Here is a 15,458-nt window from a genome sequence, read left to right on the forward strand (position 1 = left end):
TTTGAATTAGTGTTTTTGTTTCTTTCAGATGTACACCCAGGAGTGGAACTGCTGGGTCATATGGTAGTTCTATTTTTAATTTTTTGAGAAACCTCAATACTAATTTCCTCTTTATGTTTTTCATGCTTGACATTCATTCAGCTTCTTGGACTTGTGGGTTTATTTTTATAAAAACTTTGGAAAAAAAAATTGGTCATTATTTCTTTAGTCCATTTGAAGCTACCCTGTAGCTCACCAAGTCTCTGTTCATTGTTTTAAATTCTTTGTTTCTCTTTGTGCTTCATTTTGGGTGGTTTCAACTGCTGCTGCTGCTAAGTCACTTCAGTCGTGTCTGACTCGTGTGACCCCATAGACAGCAGCCCACCAGGCTCCCTCGTTCCTGGGATTCTCCAGGCAAGAACACTGGAGTGGGTTGCCATTTCCTTCTCCAATGCATGAAAGTGAAAAGTGAAAGGGAAGTCGCTCAGTTGTGTCTGACTCTTTGCGACCCCATAGACTGCAGCCTACCAGGCTCCTCCATCCATGGGATTTTCCAGGCAAGAGTACTGGAGTGGGGTGCCATCGCCTTCTCCGGTTTCAACTAGCATGTCTTCAAATTCACTAATCTTTTCTTCAGCAAGGTCTAATCTTTGCTTAATCCCATCCAATGTATTTTTTTCATCTCAGACATTGTAGTTTTCCTCTCTAACAGTTTTATCTGGGTCTTTCATATATTAATACTTTCTATATGTCTACTCAACTTTTCATTGTGTGGAATACAGTTATAATAACACTTTCAATATGTCAATCTGCTAAGTCTATAACTGTGTCAGCTCTAGGTTGGTTTTGATCGACTGATTTTACTTCACATTATGGGTTGAATTTTCTTGCTTTTTTGGATGCCTGCTCATTCTTCTCACCACTATGGGGAGACCACTGTGTCTACTCTACCCACTGATGAATCTTGAGGTTTTCTAGGTTGCCTGGTAGAAATACACACTGCTCCCAGCCCTGTCTGAGCTCCAGGAACTGTAGCTTCTAGTCCTTGGAGCGATTCTTTCCCAGCCTTGGGTGGTTTCCTCCCTTACATGCACTGATCAGTACTTGACTGAATTTTCAAGAGGAACCTTCTGATAATTTCCAAGCCCCTCTCTCTGGGTGATGGGATTAGGAATGGACTTTGTATTCTACTTGGCTTTAGAAATATTTTTCTAAATTTTCTATAACAATCATGTATTGCTTTCATAATGGAAAAGACTAAAGAGTGAAAAAAAAAAAGTACACAATAATCTTCAAAAGGAAACTACAAAGATCCAGGACTAGTAGGGAGAGAGGAGACGGTTGCATGATGCTACTCCCTGCTGCCCAGGTGGCTTCAGAGCATCTTTTTGTTATTTGGCTATAAAAAATATAAGCAGGAAGGCATTTTTTTTTTTCACAATTCAGTGGACTGAAAACAGGATTTCTGAAATGTATTTTTGTTGACAATTCCAATAACAACAGAACAATCCAGTTTTTTCTTGGAGCTTTGTAAAGAGATATTTATATTAAAGTAATGTGGTAGCCTTGGAGATAACCATTGGCTCATCAGCTATTATTTTAGACTTATCAATAATACCTTTGACCCACATGCTGCCAGGTGAAAAGGAGGCAGACAATCTATAAAGGGCTTTAGCTCCTGCAGCAAAAGCTTAAAAACATCCTCAGAGGGACAGAAGTCAGTTCTGAACATACCAGTCAGATCTGCTGAGCCCCTGGGGTCTGACAAGGGCTGGAATGTTAGTAACTGGTGAGGAAGTATAGGCTGGTTGGGATGGGGCCAGCTGAACGGTATATGAGCATAGGTGGACAGGAAGCCCACAGTGTGACCATGGGCCTGCAAGAGCTTGTCTGCCTCCCCTTCTCCCATGCTGTTCTTGTTCCCCATCTGTCTACCCTGGCATGTGACCTGAGGATAATTTCCTTTCCAGGTGACCCCACAAAAGCAGGTACAGAAAGAAGTCACATCCTCCTCCCCTGGGGCCTTCACTGCACATCCATCTCTGATCTACCACATCTAAATGTTGGGGAACTCAGAACCAATCAGGACTGGGTTAGGGGAGTTGAACTTTCTGTGACAGTGGCCGCCATCCATTCTGTGCTGGCTGATATGGCGGCCACTAGCCACACGTGGCTGTTGGGTATGCGAGATGTGGTTAGTGTGAGTGAGGAACTGAGCTTTTATTATTTTTTCTTTAAATCCTAATTAAAACTTAAAAGTCACACCTGGCAACTGGCTGTCAGGTTGGACAGTGCAGATCTAGGTGTTGATGACTCTTTGCAACGCATGAAGCAACTTTTAAAACTATTCATGATACTAGACTCTAGTGGGAGGGAGGTTCGAGAGGGAGAGGACATGTGTATACCTGTGATTGATTCATGTTGACGTATGGCAGATTCCAGCACAATATTGTAAAGCGGTTATCCTCCAATAAAAAATTTTTAAAAACTATATGATATGAGATTCTAGACATACTCTATAACTCAAACAGCTCATCCATTCTGTGCTATCCAGTATGGTAGCCACTAGCCACATGTGGCTGTGGAGTATGTGAGATGTGGCAAAAAACAAACCTCAATGCAGACCTTTCTGACAAATGCTGAGATAATATGCCAAGCTATAATTTCATGATGAATGAGGCAAATTGTTGGAACACACTGGATAAGCGCTGAGAAAGAAAAGCCCTGCAGTGGAAGCAGTGCTCCAGGTTCATTACCTGAACATTCTGCCCTGACCAATGGAAAATCTGCGTTTGTTTTTCCTGTACATCATCATCTTGGGATGAGTGTCTGAAGGGACACTCACTGGCTATGAGTTCAAGATGGCTCAAAACAACCTTGTCCTTCATCCCAGGGGAGGTTAATTCCACACAAATGTTACTGAAGGAAAGAGGGAGGTGACATATGCTAAAAAAAAAAATTGGTCTTTTTTTTTTGACTGTTCTAGGTCATCTCTGCTACATGGGCTTTTCTCTAGTTGCAGGGAGCTGGGTCTACTCTAGTTTCGATACATGGGCTTCTCATTGCGGTGGTTTCCCCTGATAGGGAGAGGAGGGGCTGTAGGGCATGTGGGCTTCAGTACTTTTGGCTTCTGGGTTCGAAAGCACAGGCTCAATAGTTGTGGCACACAGCCTTAGCGGCTCTGCAGCATGTGGGATCTTTCTGAATCCGCGTCTGCTGCATTGGCAGGTGGATTCTTTACCACTGAGTCATCAGGCAAGCCCAACCCTGGTCTTAGCAGAGCAGTATTACAAATAAAAATGGACACAGGTTGTGTTATATGGAATTTTGCTCCCGCACTGATCTATACTCAGAGGCCTGAGGTTGACTGCCTCAGTAATTAAGGATGTTCCAAAATATGGGTTCAGCCTCACAGGCAACGTGGTTGCATGAGAAACACCAGTGGGCAAGGAGATGTTCTTAGAGCAAGGAGGCCAAGGGATGACCAGTGAGAAGCCCAGGTAAAGCGTGCAAATACGGACAAGGGCAGAAAAACAGAGCTAAATGATGGGGAAGGAAAATGAAGAGAGTGGATTTTGATTTTAGCAAATCATTTAACCAGCTTTCTTTATCAGGCTATGGAATGGGATTGGCACTATCCGAAATCAAAGATTGGCAGGAACACTGACCTAAAGGTCTCCAGAAAGGCAAGTAGGTGGCCAACACAGAAATTTGCATCTTGGGAGAACTATTATCCAATAAATAAATTCTTTTTTTATTTTTAAACATTTTGTTTGTTTGTTTGTTTGGCTGAGATGGGTCTTAGCTGTGGCATGTGAGATATTTGAACTTTGTTGCAGCATGTGGGGTCTAGTTCCTTGACGATTGAACCCGGGCCCCCTGCATTGGGAGCATGGAGTCTTAGCCACTGGACCACCAGGGAAGTCCACTCAAACAAATTTTAGGTATGCAAAAAATAATTGATGAGTTGGAGTGAGCAGTCATGGTTCAGTCAAATTTTGATAGGTCTGGAAAAATGGGCACCTGGAATTTAGTGAAAGTCGCTCAGTCATGTCCAACTCTTTGTGATCCCACGGACTATACATACAGTCCATGGAATTCTCCAGGCCAGAATACTAGAGTGAGTAGCCTTTCCCTTCTCCAGGGAATCCTCCCAACCCAGGGATCAAACCCACGTCTCCTGCATTGCAGGCAATTCTTTACCAGCTGAGCCACAGTGTGTGATTTTCTACTGGACACGGCACAAGGTCACTGACCACAGAGGAACCAAAAGACACTTAAGTCTTGATTAAATTATTCCAGTTGAGTCTAATAGGTGAATTAATCGGGAGGCAACATGGGCTGGCAGCCTCCTGCTTGGATGCTCTGAAGAGATGGCACACAGCAGCTTTCTTAAGGGAGTCACTCCTTGGGTTTTGCAGATCAAAAAGGTAATGGCAGCCTTTTAAAGGGTCTGCTCCTGTCCCATTTATAATATTGTGCCCAGCAGCACTTACTCACTAAAAATAGGCCATCCAAGCACTTGGCAAGTGCAGAGGGGGGACGCGGCGCTTACAGGAGGAAAGGGCCGGGCGAGGGCAGCCTTTGAGAGCTGAGCACGTGAAGATGTGAAAAGAGGTGATTTAATCAAGGTTCATGAGTATCTGATGGGCTCACACAAAGAGACCGGGGCAAGACCTATTCACACCGTGAGGATAAAGGATGCTACAGACTAATTAAGGCTAAGGGGAAGGGATTCAGGAGGCAAGAGCTTTTCTTCACAGGGCCAACCGCTAAGAGGGGTAAATGAAGATGAGGACAGTTGAGAATGTGGGGAAGGCACAGGATGGGACAGGCCTTACTGGAGCCCCATGATGGGGACTTTGCAGGGGCCCGCCTCAGCCTTCCTCTCCTCTTCACCCACGGTTCCCATCTCTGCTTCCCTGGTACCCCAAGGAAGCTGCCTCTGCCCCAGTATCTGAGGGCGAAGCAGCACCAGAAGGTGGAGGGAAGGAGCTGCTGTCAAAGTGGGTAGGGGCTGGGGGTACGGAGTCACGACAGGTGTGTGTAGGTGTGCGTGGGCCACTGCAGGACACAGGCGCTCCTAGGGGAAGATCAGGGACAAGTTCATTTTCTAGCATATTTGTTACGTGATTGTCAATGCTGGATGGTTCAGAAAGGAACAAATGATTACTTGGACTCCTTTCTTTTCTCAAAGTGATAAATCAGTCAACCCATCAATTTATTTCTCTCTCTTCCACACACATCAGCAGACATACTCCAGCAGACACTCGCACAGACACACGCAATCACAGGTGCACACACGTGGTCACCAGGGGTGAATTTGTTCTCTTCATCACTGGCAGGTTGCACGGGCGCACCAAGGGGAAGACAAAAGATAAACCAGAGGTAGATTCCAAGCCAGCCTGGCTCCAGACCCTCAGCTGCACCGCTGTCCTGTGACAGCTGTCGGCTTGGGTATCACTGCTGACTGCTCGGCCACCACCATGTGCCCCAAATGGCTCCAAGCGAGCCTGTGCTCGGGCAGCCAGACCCCCAGCTGGCGAGGCCTTGGCTGCTATGGCGTCTGCCTGCGTGGCTGCCACCATTCCCGCTGTGGCCACCAGCACTGCCTCTGTCCTGGCCCGTGATGGCGCGAGACTAGCTTGAGGGAAGTGGACAGAAAGGATCCAGAGGGTTTTGCTGAACTCAGAGAGGAACTTGACCTTGAGGTCACGTCTGCCTTGCTGGAGACAGAGTGGCCAGTTAATGGTCAGCCCTTGCAGCCTGAAGGAAGGTGCCCCCAGATGCAGCAGAGGGAATCATGCCCAGATTTGAACAAGAGAGGTTGCTGGTGCTGCCCAGGTCAGGGAAACAATTGGTAATCATATCTCGGCCAAAATCAGCTAAACCATTCACCCTGCCTGCTGGGAAAGAGCTTTGCCAGCAGGTCTGACAGCAGACAGGGCAAGCGGACAGGGCCAAGAATCAGCACGGGACCTGGCAGCATTTCGTGGCACTTGAAAAGAACGTGGCCGCAGCTGTTCGTGCACGCTAACATGCGTCCGGGAGGGATGGACGGGGCCTGGGGGCACCCTGGGTACCACACTAGGACGTGATCAGCAGTCCCTTCTGCAGTTAGCCACTATTCCCCCTGAAACTTTCTTACAGATGTCAATTGGCATGTCCCAATAGCCAGTGCTCTCCCATCTTCCATCCCAAGTATCCACTCCTAGCAAATCAAATTGACTGCTTAAATTATTTCTACCATTAGTTAACAGCTGTGCCCCAACCAGTGGTCTCAAACTCACAAAGTCTGTCTCTTTCAACATACCTTCTTCTCGGGGAAAAAAAAACTGACAATGGCTTTTGAATTTGGTCAAATTTTCTTTTCAGAGAAGACTCTTAATACATAGCTCCCACAAAAATCTTCTTTGACAAAGAACTGATACCCCACCAGCTCAAATATCTCTGAATTGAAAAGACTGGGGTCTAGACCACCCAGTCTGAGTAACCTGCCAGAGCAGAATTCAACGCCTTAGGCAAATGGTCACCCTCCTCTGTTAAAGCATGTGCCCTGAGAAGGTGGCTGGAGTCACAGACACCCTGCCTGCGGTGGTGGGATTCCCACCAGGACCAGGTGCCTCTGCATCCTGCCTCCAAATTGACTTCTTACATTTCTGATCACTACTCTTAGCAGCCTGTGTCTCAAGAGAGACTTGAATATCATCTGTGGCATGGAAGCCATGTGGGGATATGTCTGGAACCCAGCCTGCACATGGCCACAGGGCCAGGTGTGGACACACCAAGAGTCCATGCTCTTCTCCTCTGTGGGCTTCTCCATTCCTCTGGATGATGCTGATGGTCTCACACCCTTCACTGTTGAGAAGCTCTAACTTCTCCCAGGTTTTCTCTGGTGGCTCAGATGACAAAGAATCCGTCTGCATTGCGGGAGACCTGGGTTCGATCCCTGGATTGGGAAGATCCCCTGGAGGAGGGCATGGCAACCACTGGGGTATTCTTGCCTGGAGAATCTGCAGGGACAGATGAGCCTGGTGGGCTATAGTCCATAGGGTTGCAAAGAGTCAGACATGACTGAGCAACTGAGCACAGCATAGCTCTCCCAGGGGTTCCCATCAACTTGCTGGCGCATCATAAAATACCTCTCTCATTCACAAGACACCGACTGCCTGTGTTTGCATTTCCATTCAGGAGAGGGCAATGCCCAGCTTACCTGTAGAGATCTGGGACCAGCCCATCTTCATACCGAGCGCACAGGTTGTTGAGGGCCTGCTCGTGCTGACCAAACAAGCGGATGTAGTTGGAAGCGGGGAAAGGCACTTTGGAAAGGCATGTGATGGTTTCCACCATCCTGTACTTGTTGATGTGGATGCGGAAGTAATTCCCATTCTTCACGTTACCCGTTATTATTTCTGAACCCTGGTGGGGGCGGGCATCAGAAAAACCCCATTAGAAACATGTCTGGACTTTGGCAACTTTGTCACAGCAATTTATTTTTCAAATATAACAGGGTATATGTTATTGCTTGCTGCAAATCACAGTGGTAGGTATTGACCAAGATCAACTAAAGGTAAGTGCGTGTCAGAAACCATGCATGTGGTTTAATGACTAAACGCATGTGGACTTAATGACTAAAAGTTCCTCGGGATATTTCACACTGTGACTACATCATTCCACATTTCTAAATTGGTTGCTAGGTTATGGCCAATTCTCCTTTCTTCAACACCTCACTCAGCTGGTCCGTGGAACTGGGTCTTTTCTCTCCTGTGAGGTGTCTAAGACTGTTAACTTTCTTAATTTTTCACAGTACCACTTTGAGAAAAGCTCCTAGTCAAAGGTGGTCAAAAGGAAAGACAGTTTTTAAAATTTTACTTGAACAAAGGAAGCAAGGTAAAGGTAAACCTCTGACAGCTGGGTTTGGGGAGGTTTGACTGGTAGGGTCCGTTTCCATGAAGAAGGTTCAAGCTCACGGGAAACAAACACACACACAATGTGTGGGCTACTTGTTAGCTTGTAAATTAGGAGAGGCGGAGGTTACTGGCTTTATGTCTTTTAGAAACGGACTGAAACCGCCACGTGAACCCAAGTGATGAGGAAACACACCTCTCTGCTCCAGTCACGACTACTTTTTCTATTTCAGCCCCTGGTGGCCACTGACCAGACATGCTTCCCACCAGCTCCAGCAACGAGCAGAACCTCTGGGGACAATCCTGGGTTTGGCTGGTGGTGACTGAACCTGCACTTTGGCCCTGGACTCTGGACCCAGGACACAATAATGTTCAGTGACTGTCTCCTGAGAGCATATTGATTGAAGCTTTTGCCCTGAACTTGACTGTGACATTTAGAAATCCACCACAAGGTGAACTGCAAGGATCCCAAACATTTACTGAGTCCCGGACATCCCCTAGAGACACTGTCTAAACAAGAACACACAGTTTACCTGGATTTTTAAGTAAATTGAAGCAACTGGTGGGTGTTTGGGTATCATGTGGCTAAGCTCTGAGGAGGAACCAGTCACTCATAAAGGCACAAGGTGAGACAGAGGGGAGGGTAGACAGGTAAGTCCTGGCCCAGCCCCAAGGATGTGAGTGACAGTAGGGGACAGAACAAATACAGTTTAGGAAAGAGGTGGAGGATGGCTCCCCAAGCAAGGTGCACCAAGTCCATCATCATAGAGATGGATGGATACAGAGAGGAAATCTACCTCCATAGCAAAGGGCTGAAAACAACATGCAATGAGGTGTTATCTAACAAAACAATGGTACATCTGCACAATGGGATACAGTGTATCCAATGGAAATTATTGGTAAACTGTATTTCATAACAGGGAAATATGTTTCCAGTACATTTTATACTGCAGAAGTACAGTATAACAATTTGTAATTTTTATAACTTGCACAGATTCATTCTATTTTCATAAAAATACATGGGATCATTTATTTGCCTTTGTGTCAACATTTTAACAAAATGTTAATGGGTGGGGGGTTGCTAAGACTAAAGCTGCTGGTATCAAACTCATATAGTCTTTAAAGTCTTGTGTTTATCCTTAGAGATGCACATAACAGGAACATTCATCATGCTCTATCTCCGTGTGTATTTAATTCAGAAATAGCTTTGCTATGATGAGCCAGCAAGTAAAGTTGACCCCTGGAGGCCCCTTTGCAGTCAGGGGTGCCTTGGTGAAGGGCATGAATAGCTGGGGGTGGGGCTGCCCCCTGACCTCGCAGGTAGGGTGACTGGGGTCCCGGGAGAGGGGGCACTGGCCATAGCTTGCAATAGTTTTGGTGCCAGGTTTCCCCAGGGCTCAGTGGAGAGCGGATCCCACAAGGCCTTGGACCCTCCTCTTCATCTTTGAAACTTATTTATGCTGAGTGATTACAGAAAAGCACTTGGGCATCCAAGGGGTACGTCTTGAGATCCACCCACATGGCTACTAATATTTTGGGCTCAGCAAAGACTTTCACTGAATATCCCACTCTCACAATGGCTCACAAGCACCAGTATGTGGGGGCTGATTCGGGGGATACGGAGCACCTTGGAGCGAGGTTCATGGTGACTCCATGGGTGGTGTCTTGCCACGTTTCCGTGGGGTCCTGGCAGGTTGCTGGTGGAGAATCTGAGCATCATGGGCCCTCCCTCTGAGGTCATCCCCTTCAGGAGGGCTAATGAGTCGTCAGCATCATCGTGGGTCTGCTTATCTGGGGGTGAGGCAAGCTGGTCTTATTTTTTAAATAATTTTTATTCCTTTATTTGACTTTTGGCTGTGCTGGGTCTTCTCTGCTGCCCAGGTGTCTCTAGGTGCGGCGAGCAGGGGCCGCTCTTCATTGCGGTGCGCAGGCTTCTCATCGCGGTGGCTTCTCTTGTCGCCGCACACAGGCCCTAGACAGCAGGTTCAGTACTTGCTTACGGGCTCAGTTGCCCCAAAGGCATGTGGAAGCTTCCCAGACCAGAGATCGATCCCTTGTCCCCTGCACTGGCAGGTGGATTCTTCACCACTTGGGCCATCAGGGAAGTCCTTTTTCTTTTTTTTAATTTAAAAGTCAAATTAGCAGCCGCGTGGAGGAAGGAAAGACCCAGTGGTGCAGAGATAGCTTAACTCTGGAAGTGACCATGACTATTGTTAATAAGACTTGGCACCGTGATCACATAACACGAGAAACATTCTCGTGTTTGGGGGCCATCCTGGGGCCTGTGGCATGGAAACAGTTTGCATTGACACGAAAGACAAGTTGCTTACGGATGGGTTTTTCAGACACAAGTTACCCCATGGGGCTGGGCAGACTGATCTAAATTTCTTAGGTCATTTCTAGTCACAGCAGATGGGAAAATCCAGTGAAGTCCAGAACACTTCTGCTTATCCTTAAATGAGGACTTTAGGTGGCTTCCAGCCCGGCCACCCCATGAGGGATTCTGGGGTAACAGTGATGGTTTCACATGCTTTCCAGTTCTTGGGGATGTGGTGAGTTTCCAGTTCTTGGGGATGTGGTGAGTTTCCAGTTCTTGGGGATGTGGTGAGTTTCTTCCTTTAAATACATGAGTTAATTGTTAGGATATTCAGGTCTTGAATTTAAAATTTTGACAGAGTAACTGGTTCTGATGTGGGTCTTTTTTTTTTTTTTTTTTTTTTGTCTTCCCATCTTTTCCTGAATATAATTATTCTTTTGAGCTCCTTTATGATTTTGACAAAGATTGGAACATGCCTCTGGAATTCATGCCAAGTGGGAGACCCAGGGGTAATCAGACTCGGCGTGCAAGAAACCCAGGTTTCAGCCCCCACGATGAACACACAGTTTTAAATTTAGTGGCATCCAAGGCAGGGTTTGTTGTGACAAATTTCTTTATTCCATGGAGGATAAGCCAACAAAGCATGTGGACTGGAATCTGTAGATCAGTTTATTATGTAGACAACTTGGGGACCCCTTTCTTCCTTTTGTCGGACTACCAAGTGAATTACTCAAGCATCTCTTACTTAAATATCCTAAGGAGAGAGTGTTTTAGGAATCTGATGAGGTTCATCTGTACTACAATTATTGTGAGAACAGTAATTTGGTTTCTCGAGTGAAATACTGCTCCAAGGGTTCCATTCTCCACCCACTGGTGATATTTAGGCAACTGCCTGGCCATTTTGGCAACAATTTTACTTAATCAAATTAGTTCCAACCCCAAAAAATTGCCATGGAACCATCCTACATTTTTTTTTCTTGGTGAATAAAATGGGGGAAAAATCTGTTTAGATCTTTTGTACTAATTAAAAAGGAGGCCCGCCTGGCAAAATGGTTAATTACAGTCAGGGTTCCTGCTCAAATACTGTCACAGTACCAGCCAAAGAAGCTATTCAAGTTCTAGTCTTATTAAAACTGTCATTAACTAAAACTTCCTTTGGCACATCCTCTGACTTTATTCCCAGAGAGAGCCATGGTTCATAAACAAATGATATTGCGTGTCAGAAATCACACACCGTCCTTGAAGAATCTGGTTCTGTCCAAAATCAAGTCCAGTATTTCCTAGTTTTTGAAACTACTTGGTTCCCGGTATTTATCTACAAAGACCAAAGTGTCCGCTGGTCACACTCCAAACTCATCATCCGAGTTGCCTCCTGTTTACATCATCGGTGGCAAACTATACTTTCCAAAGATGGCCCCAATGGTATCCCATCCCACATGCTCTTCTACACTTGACCTTGACTATCTTCCCATTGAGAAATGAACTCTGTCCTTTCTCCTTGAATCCCACTAGGCTGTGACTGCTCCGACAGAGGATGTGGGGGTAGTGACTGCTATTTGACTTTCAGGGCTGAGTCATAAAAGGCAGTGCAGTGTCCAGCTGGCTGGTGGGGACCCTTGCATGTGGGAGTCCTGAGCTTCCATGCAGGCAGTCTCACCACTCAGAGGCCACCAGGCTGTGAGGAAGCCCAGGTGACATGGGCAGCCCAGGTGTGATGCTCTGGCCAGCAATCTCTGTGGCTGAGCTGTGCCAGCCCAGGTCAGTGACAAGCCTTCGGTCAGAGGACCCAATCACTGGGCTACCCCTAGTCTACTAAGTCCCAGCTGAGCAGAGACAAGCTGCTCCCACTGTGTCCTGTCCAAACTCCTAACCAACAGAATCTGAGCACAGTCCAAGGGCTGCTTCATGTTGCTAAGCTTTGTTACAGAGCAATAGAGACTGGAGACCATTGACTATGGTCCTTACTTGAAGCATTTTGCATCAGACCATGGATATGGGACATGCCTAAAAGAATCTTGGAAAGGCCCAAGGGAAATAAGTTTTAAACACATGACATCTGACCTTTCCTCAGCAGAACCAGGTCTCAGGACTTATCTGGAACTATGATTAACAACATTCACCACTGATGGGGCACCTGTTTTACTCCCTGAAGGGAGTGTTACTTTATATATGATCCCTAATGATCCCAGAAAAGCAGAGGAGTTGATAACTTGCCCAGAGTCCACGGTAAGACAACTGGAACACTGGGATTCTGACTTCCCAAAGCGGGGCCAGAAGCCTGGGAGGTCTGGAGTCTGTTCTCCTGATGGAAATTTCCATCAGTTTCTACTACATCTCACTGGCCAGGACCTGCCATGTGGCTGACCTCATTCTCAAGGAAATCTGGGAAATGTGCTTATTTTAAGTTAGATTGCTAATCTTCCAAAGGGAAAAAAAAAATCAGGATGTGAAAATGGGAATGGAAGCAGGCAACCTCCAGTGATTGCCTCACTGATGAAACGCAAACATGACACACAGGAAGGAAAGCCTCTGCTACAACAGACGCCACTCTGGGGCCAGCTGCCAGAGAGTCCTACGCGGGGAGCTCCCAACTGGCCAGCCACCCTGTGTCCTTGCTTCCTCTCTAGCTACCTTGAAGCCAGGAGAACACTGCCCTCCCCACAATCCCCAAGCACACACAGCTTCTGCTTCACCTCCACGGTCTTTCCAGTGTCATTCAGAGGAGCAGGAGCACCAGGGGGTTCGGACGGACATCAGACCCTCAGCAATTTGCCTGCTGTCACCACAGAGGTGACATCGAGAATTTTAATTATCGATGGATACATCACAGGCTACCTCAGAACTTTGTGACTTAATGTCCTTCAGGAGGTAGTTGGATACATAAACTGGTGGTGCATCCAGACAGCAGAATAGATATATAAATATAAAATTCAGGGCTAAAAAGAAATGGACTCTCAAGCCATGAAAAGGCATGGAGGAAACTTAAATGCAAATTGTTAAGTGAAACAAGCTGATTTGAAAAGGTGACAGACTGTATGATTCCCACTCTATGATATTCTGAAAAAGGCAAAACTATGAAGACAGTGAAAAAAAAAAGGTCACTGGTTGCCAGGAGTTTCAGGGGAGGGAGAGAGGGAAGAACAGGTGGAACCGAAGGGATTTTTTTGGGTAGGGACCCTGGTCTGTATAACACCACTATGGTGGACCCAGGTCATCATACATTTGTCCAAACCCGCAGCATGTACAATACCAAGAGTGAATCATCATGTAAGTTGTGGGCTTCTGGTGATGATGCACCAGTGTTGGTTCATCAGTTGTAACAAACATACCCTGTGGTGGGGATGTTGATAACGGGGGCAGCTATGCATGAGAGGCTCAGGGGATGTATGGGAAATCTCTGTACCCTTTTCTCAATTTTGCTGTGGACCTAAAACTGCTCTAAAAAATAGATGGCTTAAAATGTCAATCAACTTTTACAACCTTAGTCTTTGGGAGTCACAGAAGTTGGGACTAGCTTAGCTAGGGGATTCTGGCTCATGGTCTCCTGCAAAATTTGTGGTCAAGATATCAGCCAGGGCTGCATCATCTGAAGGTTGGACTGGGGCTGGAGGACCACTCACACAGATGGCTCCTCACATGACTAGCAAATTGTGGAATGTCCAGGGCAAGAATCCTCAATCTCTTTCCATGCGGACCCCACCAAAGGGCCAACCGGGTGACCTGATGATATGGCAGCAATGACCCAGGAGGGTGCAAGTTGGAAGCTGTAGGATCTTTCAGGACCTGGCCTCAGAAGGCACACACTATCATTTATGCAATATCCTGCTGGCTACACACGTCAGCCCTGGTCAGTGTGGGTGGGGACCACTCATGGACATGGATACCAAGGGGCAGGAATGAGTAGGGGCCATTTCAGGGGCCAGCTGGCCCATGGCTTTCTGATGCAAGAACCAATACATGACACTAAAAACTGTGGATTAAGAATTTCACCCCCTACCCCCAGAAACAAAGTGCTATATTTGAAAGTAAAATGAAATTCAGGAAAAATACTTACAAAATCAGACTGGGCCCTCTGTACCTCCAAAGGGGTTGGAATGGCGGGCTTGGAGACATGCAAGTAATGGTAAGACCCAGGGAGGATGCCTCCTAGTGGAGAAGGCCAGTTTTAGACACTTTATTTCAGCTGGGTGAACAAATGGGTAGCAGGGCTGACATCTATACCACAAGACCACCAGAGACACCTGCTGTGGTGTGCACCACTCACTTTCCCACCAAAGTGCCTCTGTTAACAAGGGACACCCTGGGGCTGATAACATTTAATACAACCAAGGTGAATGTGCCATAATAGCACACAATACAGACACCAATGCTCTAAGAGGTCCAGGCTGACCCTGTGCATCCTGACTTCCCATAACTCACGGCTCTCTAATCCCCACCTACCAAGGCTTTGTAAACGTGGCCAAGATGTTCCCTTTCTCTGTCCTCCTCCACTGTGTAACCAACATACTAAAAAAAGTAAATGTTATAAGGAAAGTCAACAAAGTCCTTGTTCGAGGCTTTATAAAATGTGGATTATGAAACGGTTACTATTTCTAGCTGGCCCCAGAAGCCCAAGCCAGGTCCCACTCTGAGCATCTTCTGACAACTGGGACTTGTCCTTTTCCATGGCCACTGCCCTCCCTAAGGTCTTGTCCAGAGTGAGGAGGCGATCATGACCTCTCACTGGGCAGATAAACACAAAGACTGGGATGTTGGGTTTCTGCCCCTTTAGACTGATGTTCTGTCTACTGGATTAGGGTTCACAGACCCTCCCCCCAGGAGTCCATGGATGATTATGGGTGTTGGCCCATCAACTCTCTGGAAGTACATATACACAATTCTATAAATATGTGCATTTTTCTGACAGAAGGTCCATCTCCCAAATATAAGGAAATTCTGTGTTACTCATGTGATGACCTCCTTAGGAGCCAATAAAACAGGGGATTAAAGTGGACCCATTTTACAGCTGCTACGAGTTGTGCTTATTATTTCAGACAGCAGACTGAAGCATGGGAGGCTCAGAAGCTCTCCTGATCTCTCAACTTTCAGTGAGAATAAAAGTTTGGCAAGATGTCAGGGCATCACACCACACACCAGTGGTGAGGAGCCTCTGGGCAAGTTATTGACCATTCCCTAGTCTCAGTGGTCTTACACATAGAGTGACCATCACAGTTCTGACATGGTAGAATCAGGTCCATCATAAACAGTTAAACATG

General features: G+C 46.5%; 1 protein-coding gene across 2 annotated transcripts in view; it reads right to left on the minus strand.

Annotated features, from left to right (window-relative positions):
• CFAP61 (cilia and flagella associated protein 61) overlaps nt 1-15,458 on the minus strand; it is a 250,399-nt gene that overhangs the window by 32,622 nt on the left and 202,319 nt on the right. The window contains exons 24-26 of one of the 2 annotated variants that reach the window (XM_044927988.2): nt 14,644-14,709; nt 14,258-14,349; nt 7,193-7,398 (exon numbers count right to left, since the gene is read on the minus strand). In XM_044927988.2, the coding sequence (XP_044783923.2) occupies nt 7,193-7,398; nt 14,258-14,349; nt 14,644-14,709 (364 nt within the window). The remainder of the gene's footprint in view (nt 1-7,192; nt 7,399-14,257; nt 14,350-14,643; nt 14,710-15,458) is intronic. The other variant, XM_025264163.3, reaches the window with a different exon arrangement.

The sequence above is a fragment of the Bubalus bubalis genome, chromosome 14 (genome assembly GCF_019923935.1).
Source record: "Bubalus bubalis isolate 160015118507 breed Murrah chromosome 14, NDDB_SH_1, whole genome shotgun sequence".
NCBI classification, from domain to species: Eukaryota; Metazoa; Chordata; class Mammalia; order Artiodactyla; family Bovidae; genus Bubalus; species Bubalus bubalis.